Source organism: Cervus elaphus, chromosome 12, assembly GCF_910594005.1.
Source record: "Cervus elaphus chromosome 12, mCerEla1.1, whole genome shotgun sequence".
NCBI classification, from domain to species: domain Eukaryota; kingdom Metazoa; phylum Chordata; class Mammalia; order Artiodactyla; family Cervidae; genus Cervus; species Cervus elaphus.
The window spans coordinates 13,775,894-13,798,512 of record NC_057826.1 but is presented as its reverse complement, the minus strand read 5'-3'; the positions used below and the strand labels follow the sequence as shown (position 1 = coordinate 13,798,512).

General features: G+C 44.4%; 1 protein-coding gene across 3 annotated transcripts in view; it reads left to right on the top strand.

The window, feature by feature from the left end:
- The window catches only part of ADCK1 (aarF domain containing kinase 1), a 127,456-nt gene that overhangs the window by 6,057 nt on the left and 98,780 nt on the right, over positions 1–22,619 (top strand). For 2 of the 3 annotated variants that reach the window (XM_043920531.1, XM_043920532.1), the window contains exons 2-3: positions 11,845–11,990; positions 16,313–16,396. In XM_043920531.1, the coding sequence (XP_043776466.1) occupies positions 11,856–11,990; positions 16,313–16,396 (219 nt within the window). In that variant the 5' untranslated portion in view covers positions 11,845–11,855. The remainder of the gene's footprint in view (positions 1–11,844; positions 11,991–16,312; positions 16,397–22,619) is intronic. The other variant, XM_043920533.1, reaches the window with a different exon arrangement.

The window sequence follows — 22,619 nt, the reverse complement described above, 5'->3', positions numbered from 1 at the left end:
ATGAAAAAGTTGGCTTAAAGCTCAACATTCAGAAAACTAAGATCATGGCATCTGGTCCCATCCCTTCATGGGAAATAGATGCGGAAACAGGGGAAACAGTGTCAGACTTTATTTTGGGGGGCTTCAAAATCACTGCAGATGGTGACTGCAGCCATGAAATTAAAAAACGCTTACTCCTTGGAAGGAAAGTTATGACCAACCTAGATAGCATATTAAAGAGCAGAGACGTTACTTTGCCAACAAAAGTCTGTCTAGTCAAGGCTATGGTTTTTTCAGTGGTCATGTATGGATGTGAGAGTTGGACTGTGAAGAAAGCTGAGGGCCGAAAAATTGATGCTTTTGAACTGTGGTGTTGGAGAAGACTCTCGAGAGTCCCTTGGACTGCAAGGAGATCCAACCAGTCCATCCTAAAGGAGATCCGTCCTGGGTGTTCATTGGAAGGACTGATGCTGAAGCTGAAACTCCAGTACTTTGGCCACCTCATGGGAAGAGCTGACTTATTGGAAAAGACCCTGATGCTGGGAGGGAATGGGGACAGGAGGAGAAGGGGACGACAGAGGATGAGATGGTTGGATGGCATCACTGACTCGATGGACATGAGTTTGAGTAAACTCCGGGAATTTGTGATGGACAGGGAGGCCTGGCATGCTGCGGTTCATGGGGTCGCAAAGAATCAGACATGACTGAGCGACTGAACAGAACTGAAGTGAACTGAGGGAGGTAAGAGTGATAAGAGGGCTTTCCTGGTGGCTCAGTAGTAAAGAATCTGCCTGCAGTGTAGGAGCTGTAGGAGATGTGGGTTCGAACCCTGGGTGGGGAAGATCCCCTGGAGGAGGGCCTGGCAACGCACTCCAGTATTCCTGCCTGGAGAATCCCATGGACAGAGGAGCCTGGCGGGCTACAGCCCAAGGGCTGCAAAGAGTCGGACATGACTGAAGGGACCGACACACACGCAAGAGTGATAAAAATGTACTTGTGCGTTAGGATGATGGTGCTTGCGTGGCAGAGTGAATGAAGGTTGGCTGGGACGTGGGAAAGTGTTTGGAATTGGAGTGGTCGAATGGCTCAGGCAAGATGTGATGGGCTTCCCTCCACCCGCCTCTATTAATTGTACAAGGTCATGCTAATTCTTGCCCCTGAGATTTAGGAGTTCTTCTGCATAAGCTCTTCAGCTTTGCAGAACAGGAGAAATGAAACTTAAAGTAACAATAAGGAGAAGAAGTCTCATTTACTGAGCCTTTGTTAAAGCAGCATCTCATTTCATTCTTGCAGTGGCCCTATGAGGTAGGTACTATCAAGAGCATTAAAAAATTTTTTTTTTTATTGAAGGATAATTGCTTTACAGAATTTTGTTGTTTTCTGTCAAACCTCAACATGAATCAGCCATAGATATACATATATCCCCTCCTTTTTGAATCTCCCTTCCGTCTCCCTCCCCATCCCCCTCTAGGTTGATACAGAGACTCTGTTTGAGTTCCCTGAGACATACAGCAAATTCCCCTTGGCTATCTATTTTACATATGGTAATGTAAGTGTCCATGTTATTCTTTCCATACATCTCACCCTCTCCTCCCCTCTCTCCATGTCCATAAGTCTATTGCCTATGTCTGTTTCTCCATTGCTGCCCTGTAAATAAATTCTTCAGTACCATTTTTCTTGATTCCACATTTATGCTTTAGAATATGATATTTATCTTTCTCTTTCTGACTTACTTCACTCTGTATAATAGGTTCTGGGTTCATCCACCTCATTAGAACTGGTTCAAATGTGTTCCTTTTTATGGCTGAGTAATATTCCATTGTGCATATGTACCACTTCTTTATCCATTCATCTGTCGATGGATATCTAGGATGCTTCCATGTTCTAGTTATTGTAAATAGTGCTGCAGTGTACAGTGGGGTACATGTGTCTTTTTCAGTTTTGCTTTCCTCAGGGTATATGCCTAGGAGTGGATTTCATACGGTGATTTTATTCTTAGTTTTTAAAGGACTCTCCTTTCCATCTTCCACAGTGGCTGTATCAATTTGCATTCCCACCAACAGTGCAAGAGCATTCCCTTTTCTCCATACCCTCTCCAGTATTTATTGTTTGTAGACTTTTTGATGATGGCTACGCTGACCAGTGTGAGGAGATATCTCATTGTAGTTTTGATTTGCATTTCTCTAATAATGAGTGATGTTGAGCATCTTTTCATGTGTTTTTTAGCCATCTGTATGTCTTATTTGGAGAAATGTCTGTTTAGGTGTTTTTCCCACTTTTTGATTGGGTTGTTTGTTTTTCTGGTACTGAGTTGTATGAAATGCTTGCATATTTTGGAAATTAATCCTTCATCAGTTGTTTCATTTGCTATTATTTTCTCCCATTCTGAGGGTTGTCTTTTCACCTTGCTTATATTTTCCTTTGCTGCGCAAAAGATTTTAAGTTTAACCAGGTGCCACTTGTTTACTTTTGTTTTTATTTCCATTACTCTAGGCGGTGGGTCATAGAGGATCTTGCTTTGATTTATGTCATTGAGTGTTCTACCTGTGTTTTCCTCAGAGAGTTTTATAGTTTCTGGTCTTACATTTACGTCTTTAATACATTTTGGGTTTCTCTGTGTGTATGGTGTTAGGAAGTGTTCTAATTTCATTCTTTTACATGTAGCCGTCCAGTTTTCCCAACACCATTTATTGAAGAGGCTGTCTTTGCCCCTTTATATGTTCTTGCCTCCTTTGTAAAAAATAATGTACCCGTAGGTGCATGGGTTTATTCCTAGACTTTGTGTCTTGTTCCACTGGTCTATATTTCTTTTTGTGCCAATACCATACTGTCTTGATGACTGTAGCTTTGTAGTATAATCTGAAGTCAGGAAGATTGATTCCTCCAGCTCCATTCTTCTTTCTCAAGACTACTTTGGCTGTTTGGGGTCTTTTGTGTTTCCATATGAATTGTGAAATTTTTTGTTCTAGTTCTGTGAAAAATGTCATTGGTAATTTGATAGGGATCTCATTGAATCTGTAGATTGCGTTTGGTTCAGTTTGGTTCAGTTCAGTTCAGTTCAGTCGCTCAGTCATGTCTGACTGTTTGTGACCCCTTGCCATAGCACGCCAGGCCTCCCTGTCCATCACCAACTCCTGGAGTTTACCCAAACTCATGTCCATTGAGTTGGTGATGCCATCCAACCATCTCATCCTCTGTCGTCCCCTTCTCCTCCTGCCCTCAATCTTTCCCAGCATCAGGGTCTTTTCAAATGAGTCAGCTTTTCGTATCAGGTGGCCAAAGTACTGGAGTTTCAGCTTCAATATCAGTCCCTCCAATGAACACCCAGGACTGATCTCCACTAGGGTGGACTGGTTGAATGTCCTTGCAGTCCAAGGGACTCTCAAGAGTCTTCTCCAACACCACAGTTCAAAAGCATCAATTCTCTGGTGCTCAGCTTTCCTTGTAGTACAACTCTCACATCCATACATGACCACTGGAAAAACCATAGCCTTGACTAGACGGACCTTTGTTGACAAAGTAATGTCTCTGCTTTTTAATTATGCTGTCTAGGTTGGTCATAACTTAGAGTAAGTTATTAAAAGTAAGCGTCTTTTAATTTCATGGCTGCAATCACCATCTGCTACTGTCAACTTCTCCTTTTATGTCTGCTAGTGTTTGCCTTATGTATTGGGGTGCTCCTTTGTTGGGTGCATAGATATTTACAATTGTTATGTGTTCCTCTTGGATTGATCCCTTGATCATTATGTAGTGTCCTTCCTTATCTCTAGTAATCTTTTTTATTTTAAGGTCTATTTTGTCTGATATGAGGATTGCTACTCCAGCTTTCTTTTGTTCCCCATTTGCATGGAATATATTTTTTGCTCCTTTCACTTTCAGTCTATGTGTCTTTAGGTTTGAAGTGGGTTTCTTGTAGACAGCATATATATGGGTCTTATTTTTGTATCCATTCAGACAGTCTGTGTCTTTTGTTTGGAGCATTTAATCTGCTTACATTAAAAGTGATTATTGAGATATATGTTCCTATTGCCATTTTCTTAATTGTTTGGGGTTGATTTTGTAGATCTTTTTTTTTCTGTTGGATTTCTTGACTCTATAAGTCCATTTAACATTTGTTGTAGAGCTGGTTTGGTGGTACTGAATTCTCTTAACTTTTGCTTGTCTGAAAAGCTTTTTATTTCTCCATCAGTTTTGAATGAGATCCTTGCTGGGTACAGTAATCTTGGTTGTAGATTTTTCCATTTCAGTACTTTAAATATATCCTGCCATTCCCTTCTGGCCTGCAGAGTTTTCTGGTGAAAGATCAGCTGTTAAGCGTATAGGGTTTCCCTTGTATGTTACTTGTTGCTTCTCCCTTGCTGCTTTTAATATTCTTTCTTTGTGTTTAGTCTTTGTTAGTTTAATTAGTTTGTGTCTTGGCCTATTTCTCCTTGGGTTTATCCTGTATGGGACTCTTTGCATCTCTGGGACTTGGTTGACTATTTCCTTTTCCATGTTGGGGAAATTTTCAACTATAATCTCTTCAAAAATTTTCTCATACCCTTTCTTTTTCTCTTCTTCTTCTGTGACCCCTATAGTTCAAATGTTGGTGCGTTTGATATTGTCCTAGAGGTCTCTGAAACTATCCTCTGTCTTTTTCATTTTTACTCTATTCTGCTCTTCAGAAGTTATTTCTACCATTTTATCTTCAAGCTCACTGATTTGTTCTTCTGCTTCAGATATTCTGCTATTGATTCCTTCTAGAGTATTTTTAATTTTAGTAATTGTGTTGTTTGTCTCTGTATGTTTATTCTTTAATTCTTCTAGGTCTTTGTTAATTGATTCTTGCATGTTTTCCACTTTGCTTTCAAGGTTTTTGATCATCTTTACTATCATTATTCTGAATTCTTTTTCAGACAGTTTGCCCATTTCCTCTTCATTTATTTGGACTTCCGTGTTTCTGGTTTGTTCCTTCATTTGTGTAGTATTTCTTTGCCTTTTCATTATTATTATTATTTTTTAACTTACTGTGTTTGAGGTCTCCTTTTCCCAGGCTTCAAGGTTGAATTCTTTCTTCCTTTGGGTTTCTGCCCTCCTAACGTTGGTCCAGTGGTTTATGTAGCTTCATATAGGCTGAGATTTGTGCTGAGTTTTTCTTTGTTTTTCCTCTGATGGGCAAGGAGAGTGAGGTGGTAATCCTGTCTGCTGATGACTGGGTCTGTATTTTTGTTTTGTTTGTTGTTTAGATGAGGCATCCTGCAGAGGGTGCTACTGGTGGTTGGCTGCTGCCGGGTCTTGTCTTCAAGTGGTTTCCTTTGTGTGAGTTCTCACTATTTGATACTCCCTCGGGTTAGTTCTCTGGTAGTCTAGGGTCTTGGAGTCAGTGCTCCCTCTCCAAAGGCTCAGGGCTTGATCTCTGGGTCTTTTTGCCAGGATTCAGTTGCTTTAAGATCCTTAATATACAGGTACCAAGTCTGTCTGTCCCTGTAGTTAGTAAGGTTGATGAAGGCACCCTGAGTCCTGCACTGAATACATAATTGATCTCCATCTGCTTCTTCCATTCTGGAGAAATTGTGTCCTCAGAAAACCTCCATTATGGGGTCTTTTAAAATCTGTTTTCAAAAATTCTTAATTTTTCCCACCTTCAGAAATGAGAGGTCATGATAGGAAGACGTGTGAGTGAAGCAGGCCGAAAACCCGCCAGGGAAGTTGAGTGGCCCTCAGGACTTCAGAGGAGTTCCAAGAGCATTTTTTGTCGATCAGACTCTAAGAGGCTGTGGCTTTCTGAAGGTCGCAGAACTGGTGAGCAGCGGAGCCGGGGTTCTTCCCGGCTCCCGAGGCTGAGTTCCTGACCCCTGGTTGCCCTATACCACCTTCTCGTTGCCAGCTTTTCTTCAGGCCCCACAAGGACGGTCCTCATGGGCCTCCTTGATCTCAAAGGAGAAAGGTGTGTGAGGACCTGAGGGCACTCAGCCTAATTTAAGGCCTGCTCCTGGGTTCAGCTGGGAACCTGTGTCTTGGCAGAAAGAAGGTGGAGGGAAATCGAGTGCACTGCCGCTTTTGATAGAAGATACTACAGACTGAGGTTGTAGTGAGCAAGGTGAAAAGGTGGGGTTTGGTGGGGGACTGCCAAAATGTTAGCAGTCGGGCATGCAGAAGCTGATAGACTGGGAAGTAAAGGATGCTTTACCGAGCCTGCCATTGGGCAGGGAAATAGCGAGAACAGTGGTGGTAGTGGTGGGCGTAGCGTTACTGGAGGGGACCCTTCCAGGGCCTGGGACCAGGCTCTTGTCTAACTTGGAAGTGCAGTGTCTGAAGAGACACACGTGCTGACAAACCAAAGGGCTGTATTGAAGAGTGGTGTCTGAGCAAAGGACAGGAAGGCGAGGGACCCCAGGAGCACTGCTCTGCCCGGTGGCTCGCAGGCTCAGGCTTTATGGAGGTGGGGTACCTTTCTGGGTTGTCTCCGGCCAATCATCTTGTTTGTCTGTATCTGGTCTGACTCAGGGTCCTTCCTAGTTGGGTGTGCATCTCTCAGCCAAGATGGATTCCAGTGTGAGGATTTCTGGGAGGTTGGCAGGACATATTATGGTCTGGGCTCTCCTCTCTCCTCTTGAACCCTCTCAAATTCTTCTTGGTCCAAGGTTCCCTGACAATAGTGGTTTCTACTGTGTTCTTGCTGTGTAGGTGGCACCTTGATAAATATTTGCATGATTTCCTCATTCCTCACCACCTCATCAAGTAGGCATGGCTTTGATCACTCCCATGGTATAGACAGGGTCACAGGACTCAGGGTAAGAGACCATGTTGGGACTCAGACTCAGGCCACTGGATTCTAGGATGTGTATTCTCAACCACAGTGCTGTCTCTCATCTGAAAGGAACCAAGGATAGCCAACCACTAATGCCAAAGAAGCTGAAGTTGAACAGTTCTATGAAGACCTACAAGACCTTCTAGAACTAACATCCCCCAAAAGATGTCCTTTTCATCATAGGGGCCTAGAATGCAAACGTAGGAAGGTACCTGGAGTAACAGGCAAGTTTGGCCTTGTAGTACAAAATGTAGCAGGGCAAAAGCTAACAGAGTTTTGCTAAGAGAATGCACTGGTCATAGCAAACACCACTTCCAGCAACATGAGACTACCCTACACATGGACATCACCAGATGATTAACACCGAAATCAGATTGAATATATTCTTTGCAGCTGAAGATGGAGAAGCTCTATATAGTCAGGAAAAACAAGACCAGGAGCTGACTGTGGCTCAGATCATGAATTCCTTATTTTCAAATTGAGACTTAAATTGAGGAAAGTAGGGAAAGCCACTAGGCCATTTAGGTATGACCTAAATAAAATCCCTTACAATTATACAGTAGAAGTGACAAATAGATTCAAGGGATTAGATCTGATAGACTGAGTGCCTGAAAAACTATGGACAGAGGTTAGTGACATTGTACATGAGGTGGTGATCAAAACCATCCCCAAGAAAAAGAAATGCAAAAAGGCAAAATGGCTGTCTGAGGAGGCCTTACAAATAGCCGAGAAAACAAGAGAAGTAAAAGGCAAAGAAGAAAAGGAAAGGTATACCCATCTGAATGCAGAGTTCCAAAGAACAGCAAGGGGAGATAAGAAAGCTTTCCTAAGTGAACAATGCATAGAAATAGAGAAAAACAATAGAATGGGAAAGACTGACGATCTCATCAAGAAAACTAGAGATACCAAGGGAACGTTTCATGCAAAGATGGGCACAATAAAGGACAAAAGTGGTATGGACCTAACAGAAGCAGAAGATATTAAGAAGAGGTGGCAAGAATACATAGAAGAACTATACAAAAAAGATCTTAATGATCCAGATAACCACAATGGAGTGATCACTCACCTAGAGCCAGCCATCCTGGAGTGTGAAGTCACATGGAAGCATCACTACGAGCAAAGCTAGTGGATGTGATGGAATTCCAGTTGAGCTATCTCAAATCCTAAAAGATGATGCTGTGAAAGTGCTGCACTCAATATGCCAGCAAATTTGGAAAGCTCAGCAATGGCCACAAGACTGGAAAAGGTCAGTTTTCATTCTAATCCCAAAGAAAGGCAATGCCAAAGGATGTTCAAGCTGCTGCACTCATTTCACATGCTAGCAAAGTAATGCTCAAAATTCTCCAAGCCAGTCTTTAACAGTATGTGAACCAAGAGCTTCCAGATGGTCACGCTGGATTTAGAAAAGGCAGAGGAACCAGAGATCAAGTTGCCAACATCTGTTGGATCATAGAAAAAGCAAGAGAATTCAAGAAAAATATCTACTTCTGTTGCATTGACTATGTCAAAGCCTTTAACTATGTGGATCACAATAAACTGTGGAAAATTCTGAAAGAGATGGGAATACCAAACCACCTTACCTGCCTCTTGAGAAATATGTATACAGGTCAAGAAGCAAAAGTTAGAACCAAACTTGGAACAGCAGACTGGTTCCAAACTGGGAAAGGAGTACATCAAGGCTGTATATCGTCACCCTGCTTATTTAACTTATATGCAGAATACATCATGTGAAATGCTGGGCTAGATGAAGTACAAGCTGGAATCAAGATTGCCGGGAGAAATATCAATAACCTCGTATGCAGATGACACCACTGTTTCAGCAGAAAGTGAAGAACTAAAGAGCCTCTTGATGAAAGTGAAAGAGGAGAGTGAAAAAGCTGACTTAAAACTCAACATTCAAAAAATGAAATCATGGCATCTGGTCCCATCACTTCATGACATATAGATGGGAAAACAATGGAAACAGTGAGAGACCATTTTCTTGGGCTCCAAAATCACTGCAGATGGTGACTGCAGCCATGAAATTAAAAGATGCTTGCTCCTTGGAAGAAAAGGTATCATAAACCTAGAGAGCATATTAAAAAGCAGAGATATTACTTTGCCCACAAAGGTCTGTGTAGTCAAAGCTATTTTCAGCTGAAGTAGCTCAGCTGGAATTCTATCACCTGCACTAGCTTTGTAGTCATGTATAGATGTGATAGTTGGATAAAGAAGAACTGATACTTTTGAACTGTGGTGTTGGAGAAGACTCTTGGGAGTCCCTTCAACTGCAAGGAGATCAAACCAGTGAATCCTAAAGGAAATCAACCCTGAATATTTATTAGAACGACTGATGCTGAAGCTGAAGCTCCAATACTTTGGCCACCTGATTTGAAGAGCTAACTTATTAGAAAAGACCCTAATGCTGGGAAAGATTGAAGGGGATGATAGAGAATGAGATGGTTGGGTGGCATCACTGACTCAATGGACATGAGTTTGAGCAAGCTCTAGGAGATGGTGATGGACAGGGAATTCTGGGTTGCTGCAGTCCATGGGGTCACAAAGAGTCAGACAGGACTGAACAATGACAACAAGGGATGGGGTAAAGGGGACACTGCAAGCATGGTTTAATTTATTCTTTTTATCTACAAACCCCTTACTTGCAGAGTTAGGAACTGATCCTAGGAGTTGGGCCAGAACATTTGTGTTTAGTGAAAGAAATGAGTTTCTTAAATTATCCTTTTAAAAATAATTGCTTGCAGTCATCCTCCTGGAGTGAATGCAGTCATCTGGGGTGTGAATGGGTAGGATAAACTTGGAAAGTTTGTTGTGGGGGCATGGTTTCACTGATGAATTTGAACACATGAAGCCTTTATTAAAATTGAAATATTAACAAGAATGGTTCTCAAACTTTGCCTAAAAATAACCCATTATGTTTCCTATTAAAATGCAAATTCCCAAGTCCTATCCCCAGTGTTGATTCAGCGGGCCAAAGGTTGGGTTCAGAAATCTTCATTTTTTTTTTTTTACTGTTACATCATTATCATTATTAATTTTTATTGAAATATGCTTGATTTACAATGTTTCAGGTGTATAGCAAAGTCATTTATTTAAGCATATTTTTGTTTTCAAATTCTTTTTCCATTTTATGTTGTTATAAGATATAGAATATAGTCCCCGTGCTATGCAGTAGGTTGTGTTGTTTATTTCATACATAGTAGTGTGTCTCTGTTAATCTCAAATTCCCGATTTAGCCCTTCCCAACCCATTCCCCTTTTGGTAATCATAAGTTTGTTTTCTGGGTCTGCGAGTCTAGCAGAAATCTGCATTTTTGAAATGGCACCCAGATTGATATTTTTTGCAAGTGTTCTTCTAACCACACTTTAGAAATGTTGGCTAGGAAAAGAAGACTGCAGAGGGAAAAACAATGGGATTATAAAAAGAACTGGGTCCCAAAAAGTCAAGAAAGGAGAGAAAAAGACACAGAACAGGTAGGAAAATAGAAAGCACAGAAGATGGTAAAATTAAATCAGAATACATAAATGACTATATTAAATGCAAACAGACAAAATGCACTATATACTATTTAGAGAGACAGTATAAAGTGTAAGTTGAAAGTAAAAGAATGGAAAAAGATGTCCCTGTGGATACTTTAAAAAAAAATCTGTGACTGTATTATGAGGCATGAGTCAAAGCTGACTTTATGGAGGGGAGTCAGAGGCACAGATCAGGGAGGGGATGGTCACAGACTGAGTCCAGAGCAGAAACAAGCAGGGTGATGACCTAAATTTTCCTGCTGCAAGGAAATTTCCCCCTACACGTCTGTTCAGGGCTTGTACCTGCAGGTGGCTTGGTGGGTGGCGCTTCTCCTGGGTGGGTCTTCTGCACCGGCAGCCGCAGCTGTGGTCAAGGATGTTAGATGTAGTATTCCTCGGAATTGAAGGGGAAGCCGTGCGTTGGGTACAGCGGCCTCAAAGACTGTGTGTTGCCTGGTGGACTGGGCGGTAAAAGTAGGGTGGGGAAAGGTATCAGAGCTGGGAGCCCGCTTGGTTCAGCTGAGCGGAATGGTGAGTTTGGTTAAACAGGGCATATCTGCAGAGGGACCTTGAGCCCCCAACCGTGACACAGCCTACGGGACTGGGAGTGGACGAAGTAGCAACAGCCGTGGTGTTGGCTTTCAAGGCACTTACAGTCTAGAAAAGGGGCTGTCTATGTTCTATCCAAAAGAAATAGTTTGAAACTCGATCAGATGTGGAGGGCTTACCTGGCAGCTTCTGAGCAACTGCCGTTTTGGCTGTGGCCCCTTCCAACCTGGGCCGAGAGGGCTGATGATGCCTATGCGAGATTAGTGGTATGATAATAGTTTTCAGTTACCATGCTCTCGCTTCTCTTATCTAAAGCAGCATCCTTGACTACATATTCGTCATCCTTTCTCTTACCCTCTTTGATTTTCTTTTCAGCACTGGTTACCTGCTGCTGTTCTCATACATACCTTAGGATCGGTCATCTCCTCCAGAGTGTAAGAACTTTGTTTTCTTGGCTCTCTCCCTAGTGCCTAGCACAGTGCCTGGTTCTGTGAAAGGAAGAACGGCTTTGAGCATTGAATTGTGCTGGATACTGTGCCCAGCATTTCATCCACGTGATCTCATTTTATCCCAACAACTATTTTTGTTTTTGAAATTTATTTTTTAGTTTGTATTTTTCTGGCTGCACTAGGTCTTCATTGCTGTGCATGAGCTTTCTCTCGTTGCAGCGTGTGGGCTCAGTAGTTAGGGCTCTAGATCTCAGGCTTGGTGGTTGTGGCCCACGGGCTTTAGCTGCCCCTTGGAATGCGGCATCTTCCGGGACCGGGGATCGAACCCTTGTTCGCTGCATTGGCAGGCAGATTCTTAACCACTGGATGACCAGGGAAGTGCTTCCCCAGCAACTTTTGAGGTACGTATCATCATGTTTCACAAATGAGGCAATGTGAGTGCAGTGAGGTTGAGAAAATGACCCTAGAATCGTACAGTCTATTAAGTGGCAGAGCCCGGATTTGAATTCGGCTCCGTAGGAAACTCGTTAACTGCTCCCTTCTCTCTGCTGTCCCGCTGCAGGGTCTGGGGACATGGCCAGAAGGGTTCTCCAGCTCGCTTCGTGGACCAGCATGGCTCTTGCTGCCTCTGGCGTCTGCCTCTATAGCAACAAGTACTTGGACCCCAACGACTTTGGTGCCGTCAGGGTGGGCCGAGCAGTGGCCACGGTAGGTTCTTCTCCTTTCGGGAGGGGCAGAGGAACCGCAGCGCTGCTTGCAGCTGCTCATGCATACGGCCGATGGACTCGCCAGTCACACACATGCGGCGATACACGTGTGCCGTGACCTGTGTGAAGAAGCTCCCACTACACAGTTGCACTGTCGTGGAGGTGTCCCCCCACATCCCTGTTCGCACAACCTCTGCCATCCTGAAGTTAACCATAGAGTGGGATTGCCTGGGGTCTCTGTTCTGAACACGTTACCTTTACAGAAGCTTCCGTATCTTATTTTAGGGACCGACTCATCCGGCGGTCTCCTCAGCAAACTCACAGGGAAAGAGGAGTTTGCAGCTTTGATTAGATCCTAGCTGAAAACTTGGTCTGCCTCCAGTGAGCTCCTGGGAAGGGTTCATGATGGATGCAGGGCTCACACTCAGAGTGTCAGGGCCTGGAAGAACTTTGGGGATGTGCCCCAAGCCCCAGACTCAGAGAAGCTGAGCTGAATATTTGACTGTTGGATGTCTCAGCGACATCGTTCTGGTGTGACGGCGCCCTCTGTCCCTCTGCAGAAGGCGGCTCCTCCAGACAGCACTGTGTAATTGCCACATGCTTCACGCCTTCTCTCCTCCTCGGTCTGCTGCAGGATGAGCTCACGCATTCCTCCCCGTGGTGTAGATATATACTCCGAAGCACAGTCTGTCTGGGCTCTTGTCTAATCGTTTCTTTTAATACTCAGCGTTGTCCCGTCCTCTCCCCAGCCTGGCTCAGACATGGGGCCTGCGCCTCAAGGTAAACTGGAACTCTTCATAGCTCACGATGAGGGAATAGATACACAGGCCATGGAATATGTAATGATTCCCACGTGCTTGCTAGGGGCCTTTCTGAGCCCAACATTGTTATATAGGCTTCAGGGGTAGAAACAAACTGTCCCGCCCAGGTGCAGCTTTGAAAGAGCTTCTGATTGAGGAGTGTCCACGTGGATGGGTCAGAAAAACAGCCTAAAGCCCGGGATTGTGTCAAGCTGTGTGACTTGGGTGACGGCTGCTGTGGGACCTCAGGCACAGGAGTGAGTCCTGTGGGCTGGGAGTCAGGATGCGTGTCTTAGGGGGAGCGGGGTTGGATGGAACCTTAGGGATTTGCACAGTCTGAGAGGAGGGACGAAGGTATAAGTCAGTGCTATATAAACCAGCCACTGGGTTGTGCATTCCTTTCTTCTTTAAATAAGTGCTTTATTTGGGGATCATTCTAGGTTTATAGAAAAGTTGGAAAGATAGTACAGAGTGCCCATAAGGCCTTCATCCAGTTTCCCCTAATATTAAAATCTTACGTGACCATGATACATTTATGAAAACTAAGAAAGTAACATTGGTACATTGCTATTTGCTGAACTCCAGGTTCTATTCAGATTTGGTCAGTTTTATTCTGTTTCCGTTTCTGGATCTACTCCAGGATATCACATTGCATTTAGGGCACTGGATTTTTCTTTTTATTTGGCTTAGTTTCTTTTTTTTTTCTTTTGAAATTTTTATTGAGGTTATTGTAGATTCACTGGGCTGTATATTCTTTAAAGATCCGGGCTCTGGCTTTTTTTTTTTTTTTGAAGGGAAGTGATATTTAAAAAATTCTCTTATTGAAATATGATTGCTGTATGATATTATATGTTACAGGTGCACAATATCGTGATTCACAGGTTTTAAAGGCTATGCTTCATCTATAGTTATTTAAAAATACTGGCTATATTCCTCATGTTGTACAATATATCTTTGTAGCTTATTTTATACCTAATAGTTTGTACCTGTTAATCCCCTTCCCCAATTCTGCCCTTCCCTATTTCCCTCTCCCCACTGCTATTGTTAGTCACCAAGTTGTGTCCGACTCTTTGCAATCCCGTGGACTGCAGCACACCAGGCTTCCCTGTCCTTCACTATCTCCTGGAATTTGCTCAACCTCATGTCTGTTGAATTGGGGATGCCATCCAACCATCTCATCCTCTGTTGCCCCTTTCTCCTCCTGCCCTTAATCTTTCCCGCATCAGGAAATCAACTTTTCCAATGAGTTGGCTGTTTGCATCAGGTGGCCAAAGTATTGGAGCTTCAGCATCAGTCCTTCCAATGAATATTCAGGGCTGATTTCCTTTAGGATTGGCTGGTTTGATTTCCTTGCTATCCAGAAGACTCTCAAGAGTCTTTCCCAACTTTACAGTTCAAAAGCATCAATTCTTTGGCGCTCAGCCTTCTTTTCTCTATTCTCACATCTACTGGAAAAACCATAGCTTTGACTAGATGGACCTTTGTCGGCAAAGTAATGTGTCTCTGCTTTTTAATATGCTGTCTAGGTTGGTCATAGCTTTTCTTCCAAGGAGGAAGCGTCTATTAATTTCATGGCTCCAGTCACCGTCTGCAGTGATTTTGGAGCCCAAGAAAATAAAATCCTGGGATCCAAAAAAATTGCTTCCATTTTTTCCCCTTCTATTTGCCATGGAGTGATGGCATCACTTATCATGATCTTCAATTTTTGAATGTTGAGTTTTAAGCCAACTTTTTCACTCTCCTCTTTGACCCTCATCAAGAGGCTCTTTAGTTCCTCTTCACTTTTTGCCATTAGTGTGGTATCATCTGCATATCTGAGGTTGTTTATATTTCTCCTTTCAATCTTGATTCAGTTTGGGATTCATCCAGCCCAGCATTTCGCATGATGTGCTCTGCGTAGAAGTTAAAATAAATAGGGTAACAATATACAGACTTGACATACTCCTTTCCCAATTTTGAACCGATCCATTGTTCCATGTCTGGTTCTAACTGTTGCTTCTTTACCTGCATACAGGGTTCTCAGAAGACAGTAAGGTGGTCTGGTATTCCATCTCTTTAAGAGTTTTCCACAGTTTGTTGTGACCCACACAGTCAAAGGCTTTAGCATAGTCAGTGAAACAGAAATAGATGTTCTTCTGAAATTACCTTGCTTTCTCTATGATCCAATGGATGTTGGCAATTTGACCTCTGGTTCTTCTACCTTTTCTAAATCTAGCTTGTATATCTGGAAGTTCTCCGTTCGTGTACTGCTGAAGTCTAGCTTGAAGGATTTTGCATTACTGTCTTGAGTGTGTGAATTGAGAGCAATTGTACAGTAGTTTGAACAATTGCTGTTCTTTGGGATTGAAATAAAAACAGCTTTTCCAGTCCTGTGGCCACTGCTGAGTTTTCCAAATTTTCTGGCATAGTGAGTGCAGCACTTTGACAGCTTCATCTTTTAGTATTTGAAATAGCTCAGTTGGAATTCTGTCACCTCCACTAGCTTTGTTCATCTAATACTTCCTAAGGCCCACTTGATTTCACACTCCAGGATGTCTGGCTCTGGGTGAGTGACCACACCATCAAGTTTGTTCTCTATATCTGTGAGTCTACCTCTTTTTTTATATTCTCTAGCTTGTTGTATTTTTTAGATTCCACTTTAAGTGATATCATTCAGTATTTGTCTTTCTCTGTCTGACTTATTTCACTGAGCATAATGCAGGGCTCTGGTCTTAATTATCCTTGTGGACCGCTCAGGCCAGGTCTTGCTAGTGGTTGGTATTCAGTAAGTATATATGGAATGGAATGAAACATTGGGAGCATAGACAAAGGAATGGACTCTTCTCAATACCAGCCTTGTTAAGGCCCTTAATTTCTAAGGGCCGCAGTTGCTGAATTCTGAAAGGGAAGGTTTGGTCTCAGCAACCCTCAAGGCTCCTCTGTGCCTGAGATCCCTGGGAGCCTGTGACTTTCTGATTCATCAAACATAAGGGAACCTCTTCTGGAGTTTTGACCAAGGGACCTAGATTTAAAATTTATGCTGTTAGAGCAAACATAAATATGAAATGGTGTTTATTAGTGATACAGAGAGATGGGATGTTTATCCAACAGCATTCATCTAACTAGTATTTGTTGAGCATTCACCTGTGCGCTTGGCACTGTGAAAGATGCAAGGGATGTGAAGATAAATAGGAAGGACGTGCCCTTGTGCTTACAGAGCTTAATTTCTAGCGAAGTGGAGACTGTCCATATACAAGGAAACAAATGAGCAAGGTAACTTTGGATGGTGGTTTGTCATGGTAAATAATTGGGAGTTCCCAGTGGGTGGGGTCTCTTTAGATTGAGGGTCTCTGCAGGGGTGGTATTTGTGCAGAGCCTTGACTGACAGAAACCAGCCAGACCAGAATCTGGCGGCAGGGCCTCTAAGAGATGGGATTGCTTCTCTGGACATGCCACCTGTGTCAGGGGCCTGTAGATGCGGGCCTTGGATAGCAGAGTAATATTTGATGTCTGGTGCTAAGACTTCCTCTTTCTTGGTTCACAGACAGCTGTGATCAGTTACGACTATCTTACATCCCTGAGGAGTGTCCCCTATGGCTCAGAGGAATACTTGCAGCTTCGATCCAAGGTAAGGACCCGTGGGACCCATCTGAGCCAGGCCACTGCAAAGCCAGCAAGCTTCTGGTGTGCAGCTGGAGGTGGGCAGGGGACGGGGTGGGGATTGAGGCAGGTGGCTTGGGAGGAAGAAGGGGAGCTGTATTAACGCCCAGGGGCTGGGCTGCCAGGCTGCCGTGAGGCTGGACCCCCTGGTTCTAAGGTTCTAAATCTAAAAAGTGCTGTTGGGGAGGCTGGTGTGTGTTCCCAGGGAATGCAAGTGTCCGAGATGACTCAGGAAGGCAGAAGGCAAGCTGTCCCTGATAACTCAGCTGGCTTCCAAACTGCCTCGTCAGGCAAAACCCAATGGGAAGAGGTTAATTGCTTTCCCGTCCTCTGAAGACTGCCCCTGCTGTAGGCCTCTGAGTGGTGCTGTTGACCACACACTCTGTTCTCATTTGGAAGATGGTAGTTGATTTTGGTGCTCTGCCTATGTGTTCCAGAGAGTTGGGGGATTAAGCAAGAGGGCGCTTGTGTGGGATGTAAGTTGAGTTTGGGGTCAAGTATAGATACCTTTGGGCTTCCCAGGTGGCGCAGTGGTCAAGAATCCTCTTACCAATGCAGGAGACACAAGAGATGCAGGTTTGATCCCTGGGTGGGAAGATCTGGAGGAAGAAATGACAACCCACTCCAGTATTCTTGCCTGGAGAATCCCATGGACAGAGGAGCCTAGTGGACTAGAGTCGAGAGAGTTGCAGAGTCAGATATGACTGAGTGATTGAGCATGATAGATACCTTCGGTTCTTCCATAGAGAGGTGTGTGATAGAGAGAGTTGTGTGATAGATCTGTGTATCTTTGCTCAACCTGGAAGGCCCTCTGCCCCTTAGAAAATTCCTCATCATCCTTCAGGACTCAGCGCAGACACCTTGCCTCTGTGACGCTTTCCTCCTCAGTCATCCTAGCCGGCTGGAATAATTACTTTTAAAATTTTTATTTAAAGTTTTCATTATGAAAATTTCACCCATCCACAAGGGTAGAGGAGTATGAACCCCTATGGAACTGTTATCCAGCTTCAGAAATTGTCAGCATTTTCCCAGTCTTGTTTTATCTACTGTCCCCTTTATTCATTCCTTCATTTACTTCATTCATTTGTTACTATTTTTTGCTGAAATACTTAAAAGCAAATCTCCAGCATCATATTATTTGAAAAAAATTCAGTATCTGTCTGTAATAGATAAGGACCACCATAACTACAGGACCATGATCATTCAGTCACTCAGTCTTGTCTGACTCTTTGCAACCCCATGGACTGCAGCATGCCAGGCTTCCCTGTCCATCACCAACTCCTGGAGGCTACTCGAACTCATGTCCATTGGGTTGATGATGCCATCCAAACATCTCATCCTCGGTCGTCCCCTTTTCTTTCTGTCTTCAATCTTTCCCAGCATCAGGATCTTTTCCAATGAGTCAGTTCTTTGCATCAGGTGGCCAAGGTACTGGAGCTTCAGCTTCAGCATCAGTCCTTCCAGTGAATATTCAGGAGTGATTTCCTTTAGGATGGACTGGTTGGATCTCCTTGCTGTCCAAGGCACTCTCAAGAGTCTTCTTCAAATGAATCACAGTTCATTTTGAACCACAGTTCAAAAGCATCGATTCTTCGGTGCTCAGCTTTCATCATACCTAACAAAATTGACGATAATTTCTTAATACCTCTAATAGCTAGTCCATATTCAAATCTTCCTCGTTGTCCTCCAAAATTTCTTTTTCAAGTTGATTCAAACCTGTATCCACCCAAAGTGCATATATTACATTTGATTGCTGTTTTCTATATCTTTTCAAGTCTGTAATATTTTCCCTCCCTCTTTTTCTGAGAAGCTATTTGGTTGTTGAAGAAACCAGATCATTTATCCTGAGAAATTTCCCACATTCAGGATTTGGCTGATTGCATCCTCAAAGTGTCGTTCAATGGGAAGTAAATTCACTGGTGCACAGTTCAAAATATATAATATTTGAACATAAAAAATGATCCTCATCTCCCTGTTTCTCAGGTACCCAGTTTTCCTGCCTGGAGGTGATCATTGCTGCCTGGATATCTTTCCAGAGATATCTTCCTATTTGGATTTAATCAGTCTATCTTTGTTTCTGCATACACGATAGGTGGTTATGTGTCTTTCTCTCTCTTTAGATCTCTCTCTTTAGATCTCTAAACTCCTTTAGATCAGGGGCTGGGTCTTTCTTTTTTTTGCAGCTTCTACTTCTATCCATGAGGCCTGAAACTGAGTTAACATCTGTTTCAACACCAGGCTGTAACCTGCTAGCTCCCTGCCTTGGGAGACGCCCCAGAAAGGGTAAGGTTTGTAGTCAGAAGACCTGAGCGTGTGCTTTAAGAAGGTCATTTAAAAAAAAAAAAAAAAGAAGGTCATTCAACCTCTTGTAGTGTGGTGTTCCTTGTCTGTGGGCTACAGATGGCTATGCCACTTACTGAGGATTATATGGATAGTGTCTGAGCCAGTTTTTTATAAATGTACATATAAAACAGGTATCAAAAATAAGTCAGATGTCTATTAGAAGGTATGTTCCACGAGGACAGAGAGTTGGTCTGTGTTGTGTATCTTCACATCTTTGGCACCTGTTACAGTACCCGGGACAAAGCAGGTCCTAAATAAAGGTTTGTTGAATGAACACACGAACAAATGGATGAAATGTTAGCTTTTACTGGAAGATCTCGAATTCCTTGTCTCTGAGACTCAACGCCACCTGCTTTCTCCTACCCCGTTTTCTCCAACTAAACAGTGCTGTGGGCCTTAGAACTCACCAGAGCCACATTCTGCAGAGAAGTCTAGGCCATGGGGACAGGGGCAAGCCCTCTGCCTTGGGGAATCTGCAGAGTGGGCAGGGGAGCGGGTGTCCTGAAGACAGTTGGCCTTCGGGTATAAGTCATCTGGAAAGCATTGAGGCTGCAGGTCAAGGAGAAGCTGGGGGGATGCAATAAGGGATGTGCAGCCTGGCAGTTGATGAGAGATCAGCAGCGCGTGGTGGTTGGCACCGGATAACAGGGTGCAGGCTGGACCCCGGGGGGCGGTGTACCTGGGAAGGGGGAGCTGGGTGTCATGAAAGAGCACAACTAAATACTGCAGGAGTGTTTTCTTCCCTTGGAACACGTGTCTGTTCTGGTCTGCGAGACTGATAGAGAAGTGAGTGAAGGGGAAGACATAATTATCTCACCTGTCAAACCAGCATCCCTGGGTCCCGGAGTGTGCGGGCGCCAGATGAGCCTGGCTGGCAGTGACTTCGGGAAGCCCTTTCAAGGTTGGTGCTCAGCTGGCGGGCACCGTGGTGACTCAGCTCTGCGTCAGGAGCGGGTGGGAGCCAGGGTGGAGGAGTGTCTTCTAGGGCACAGGGGCACTTTGCTAGGCAGTGAGGGCACAGGACGGGACCCAGATACCTTGGAGAACCAGGCTCCTGACGCCCAGAATGCTTATAAACAGAGACGGCGGGTGTGAACTTCCTTGTGCATAAAGCACAAAGATAGCTTCTCTGGTGGCACAGTGGTAAAGAATCTGCCTGCCCATGCAAGCGACGTGGGGTTTGATCCTTGGGTCAGGAAGATCCCCTGGAGAAGGAAATGGCAGCCCACTCCAGTATTCTTGCCTGGGAGATCCCAGGGATAGAGGAGCCTGGTGGGCTACAGTCCATGGGGTCCCAAAGAGTGGGACAGGACTTAGCGACTAAAACACCAACAGCAACAAAGCACAAAGAAGTCCCTGCTGGTCCAGACATCCAGACAGTGGGCTGGAGGAGGCAGCACTGACTTGATTCTGACTGAGGGGTCGGGGTGTAGTGGACAAATGTTAGTTTTGCAGTGCAGGAATCATTCTCGTTTTAGGGAGCAGCATCTACATTTTCCTTTGGGGACCCACCCCATCTCATATATACAAGCTATGAGGTTTGAGTGGGATTCACCCTACGCTCAGGGTGGACGTGTGACTTGGGTTGTCAGTGTAGTCCACTCCTCTGAGTATCCAAGCCAGTTCTGGTTAGTGAGCATCAGTCAGCTCTAGAACTTCTGAGGGTGTCCCTCAGGGGACACTGTCTTTTCTGCTGGATTAGTTAAGAGTATCAGATGTTGGCTTAGAGCTGCTGGCAGCCATCTTGCCACCATGGGGTGAAAGCCCATCTGTGAATGGAATCAGTATTGTAGAGAGATGTGTCATTTGAATCTCGAGATCTAGCTGAGCCTGATGCTAGATGACCACTGGACTTTTCATTTTATTTATGCCAGGAAATTCTCCTTTTGTTTCAGATGGTTTGAGTTCAGTTTTCTGTTCCTTGTGGCCTAATGAGTAGGCCACATATGTCCTTGGGGAAGCATGCTGGATCTCTGTGTGTGTGTGTGTTTGAAGTGGGAAGAGCAGGAGAGTGAGAGGAATTGGATGTGCCTTTTCCTTCCTTGATCAGAGTCCTAATTTCGGGAGGGGACCTTGATTGCTCTTGTGACTGAGAATCTTTTTAGCTGAATTCAATTTCTTGTTACGGAGCCAGTCACGGGGCTCCTGTGGTTTGCTTCCTGGGATACTTCAGGTCCTCAATATGTGTGTGTCATATTAATTACTGTAGTTAATAAATATTTGAGCTTAGGAGGTAGTGATGTAAATATTCTTTTCCTCTTGGCCTGAGAAGCAGAACCAAGGAGATGCAGGACTCTGCCAGGTGGAGAACAGAGATGTCAGCTTTATTACTGATTAATGTTGGGTTGGAGCAGGCGGGCTTCACCTCTGAATTTGATAGACTTACCTCCCCAAGTATAGATGAAGCGGGACAAACCTCTCATGTAGGGTCCTGCCTCTTAGGACAGGGAGGGGCTGGTGGACGCAGTTCCAGATCCTGAAAGGGAGGAGAGAGGAAGAGGTGAGCCGAACCCAGCAATCTGGTTGATGATTGCTCCTTCCACAGGGAGGGCGAGAGAAGGGAGAGAGAGGAGCCTTACACCTCTAGGGGGGCTCCCTCCAAGTCCTAAAACTTGAGGATAGGCTGCTCTTACCCTCGAAAGGGGAGGTAGCTGTAAATTTGCTGTAAGACCCTTTGGTGCCCGTTAAGCCCTGTTAACCTTCACACCTGACTTTGTTTAGGGACACAGGTTGCTTCGGGCTGGAATATGGGATGACCAGTTTCAACATTACTGAATTCTACATTTTAGGGGGAGGAGTCCTACTCTGTCAACCTTTAGAACTACGGCATATGGTGAGGTATTTGGGGGGAAAATGGACTCTACTTCTGACAAGTGGTTATTGGTCAGAGGAGCAGAATAAGTGTCTCAGGTAAGGCAATGACTGTTTATACTTGATCCATTGAAAGACATCTTTGGCATCAGCCCGCTCAAGGCTCCAGTGTACAGAGGCAGGCTGTGATTTCTTCAGGACCACGCAGGTTTGTGGGCAGATCCCGGACTTGTGCTTGGACATCCAGATCTTGCCCAGTCCTGGTTCTTTGCCTCTTTGCCCTCTATTATTGGTTGTCTCCCTTTTTATCCACTTGCAATCTTGGGGAAAGCACCAATTTGGATAAAAAGTAGAGCCAAAGATGTCTGTGCGGCTTCTTCCCCTGTGTGAGCCCCGAGGCTGTGGTTCTGCCTGGGGTGGGCTTGGGAACCAGAGGAGGAGAGAGAAGGGCAATAGAGCTTTCTCCCTGGGATCCCTTTACTTATTTAATCCGCCAACCAAAGAGCTATTAATTCAACAAATATTGGGAGGTTTGCATTCCCCAGTGCGGGGGAGGGTAGACCCTCCAGAGGAATCCTCCAGAGGATGCTAACTCTTGGCTTTGGGAAAGGGTTTCCACTCTTGAGCTGCTGAACAATTGCTGGTTTTGAGGATTACCACATTCTCAGCTTTGGAGAAGGGAATGGCTACCTACTCCAGTATTCTGGCCTGGTGTGTTCCACCATGTTGTAGAGTCCATGGGGTCGCAAAGAGTCGGACACGATTGAGCGACTTTCACTTCACATTCTCAGCTTAGTGAGGGTGTGATAATTCAATAAGCAATTTAAAGACCTTCTTGCTCTGCAAGGGGAACTGTAGCAGCATCTGGCTCTTTAGGAATATTCTCTGGAACTTGGACTCTCCTGGCCAAACCAATGCCTGCCTTCACCGTTCTTCCATCCACCGGCATTGATCGAGCCTGCTCTGTGCCAGGTGCTGGCTCAGGCTCAGGCTCAGAGGATATAAAGAGAAATAAGGCTCAACCCCTACCCTTCAGC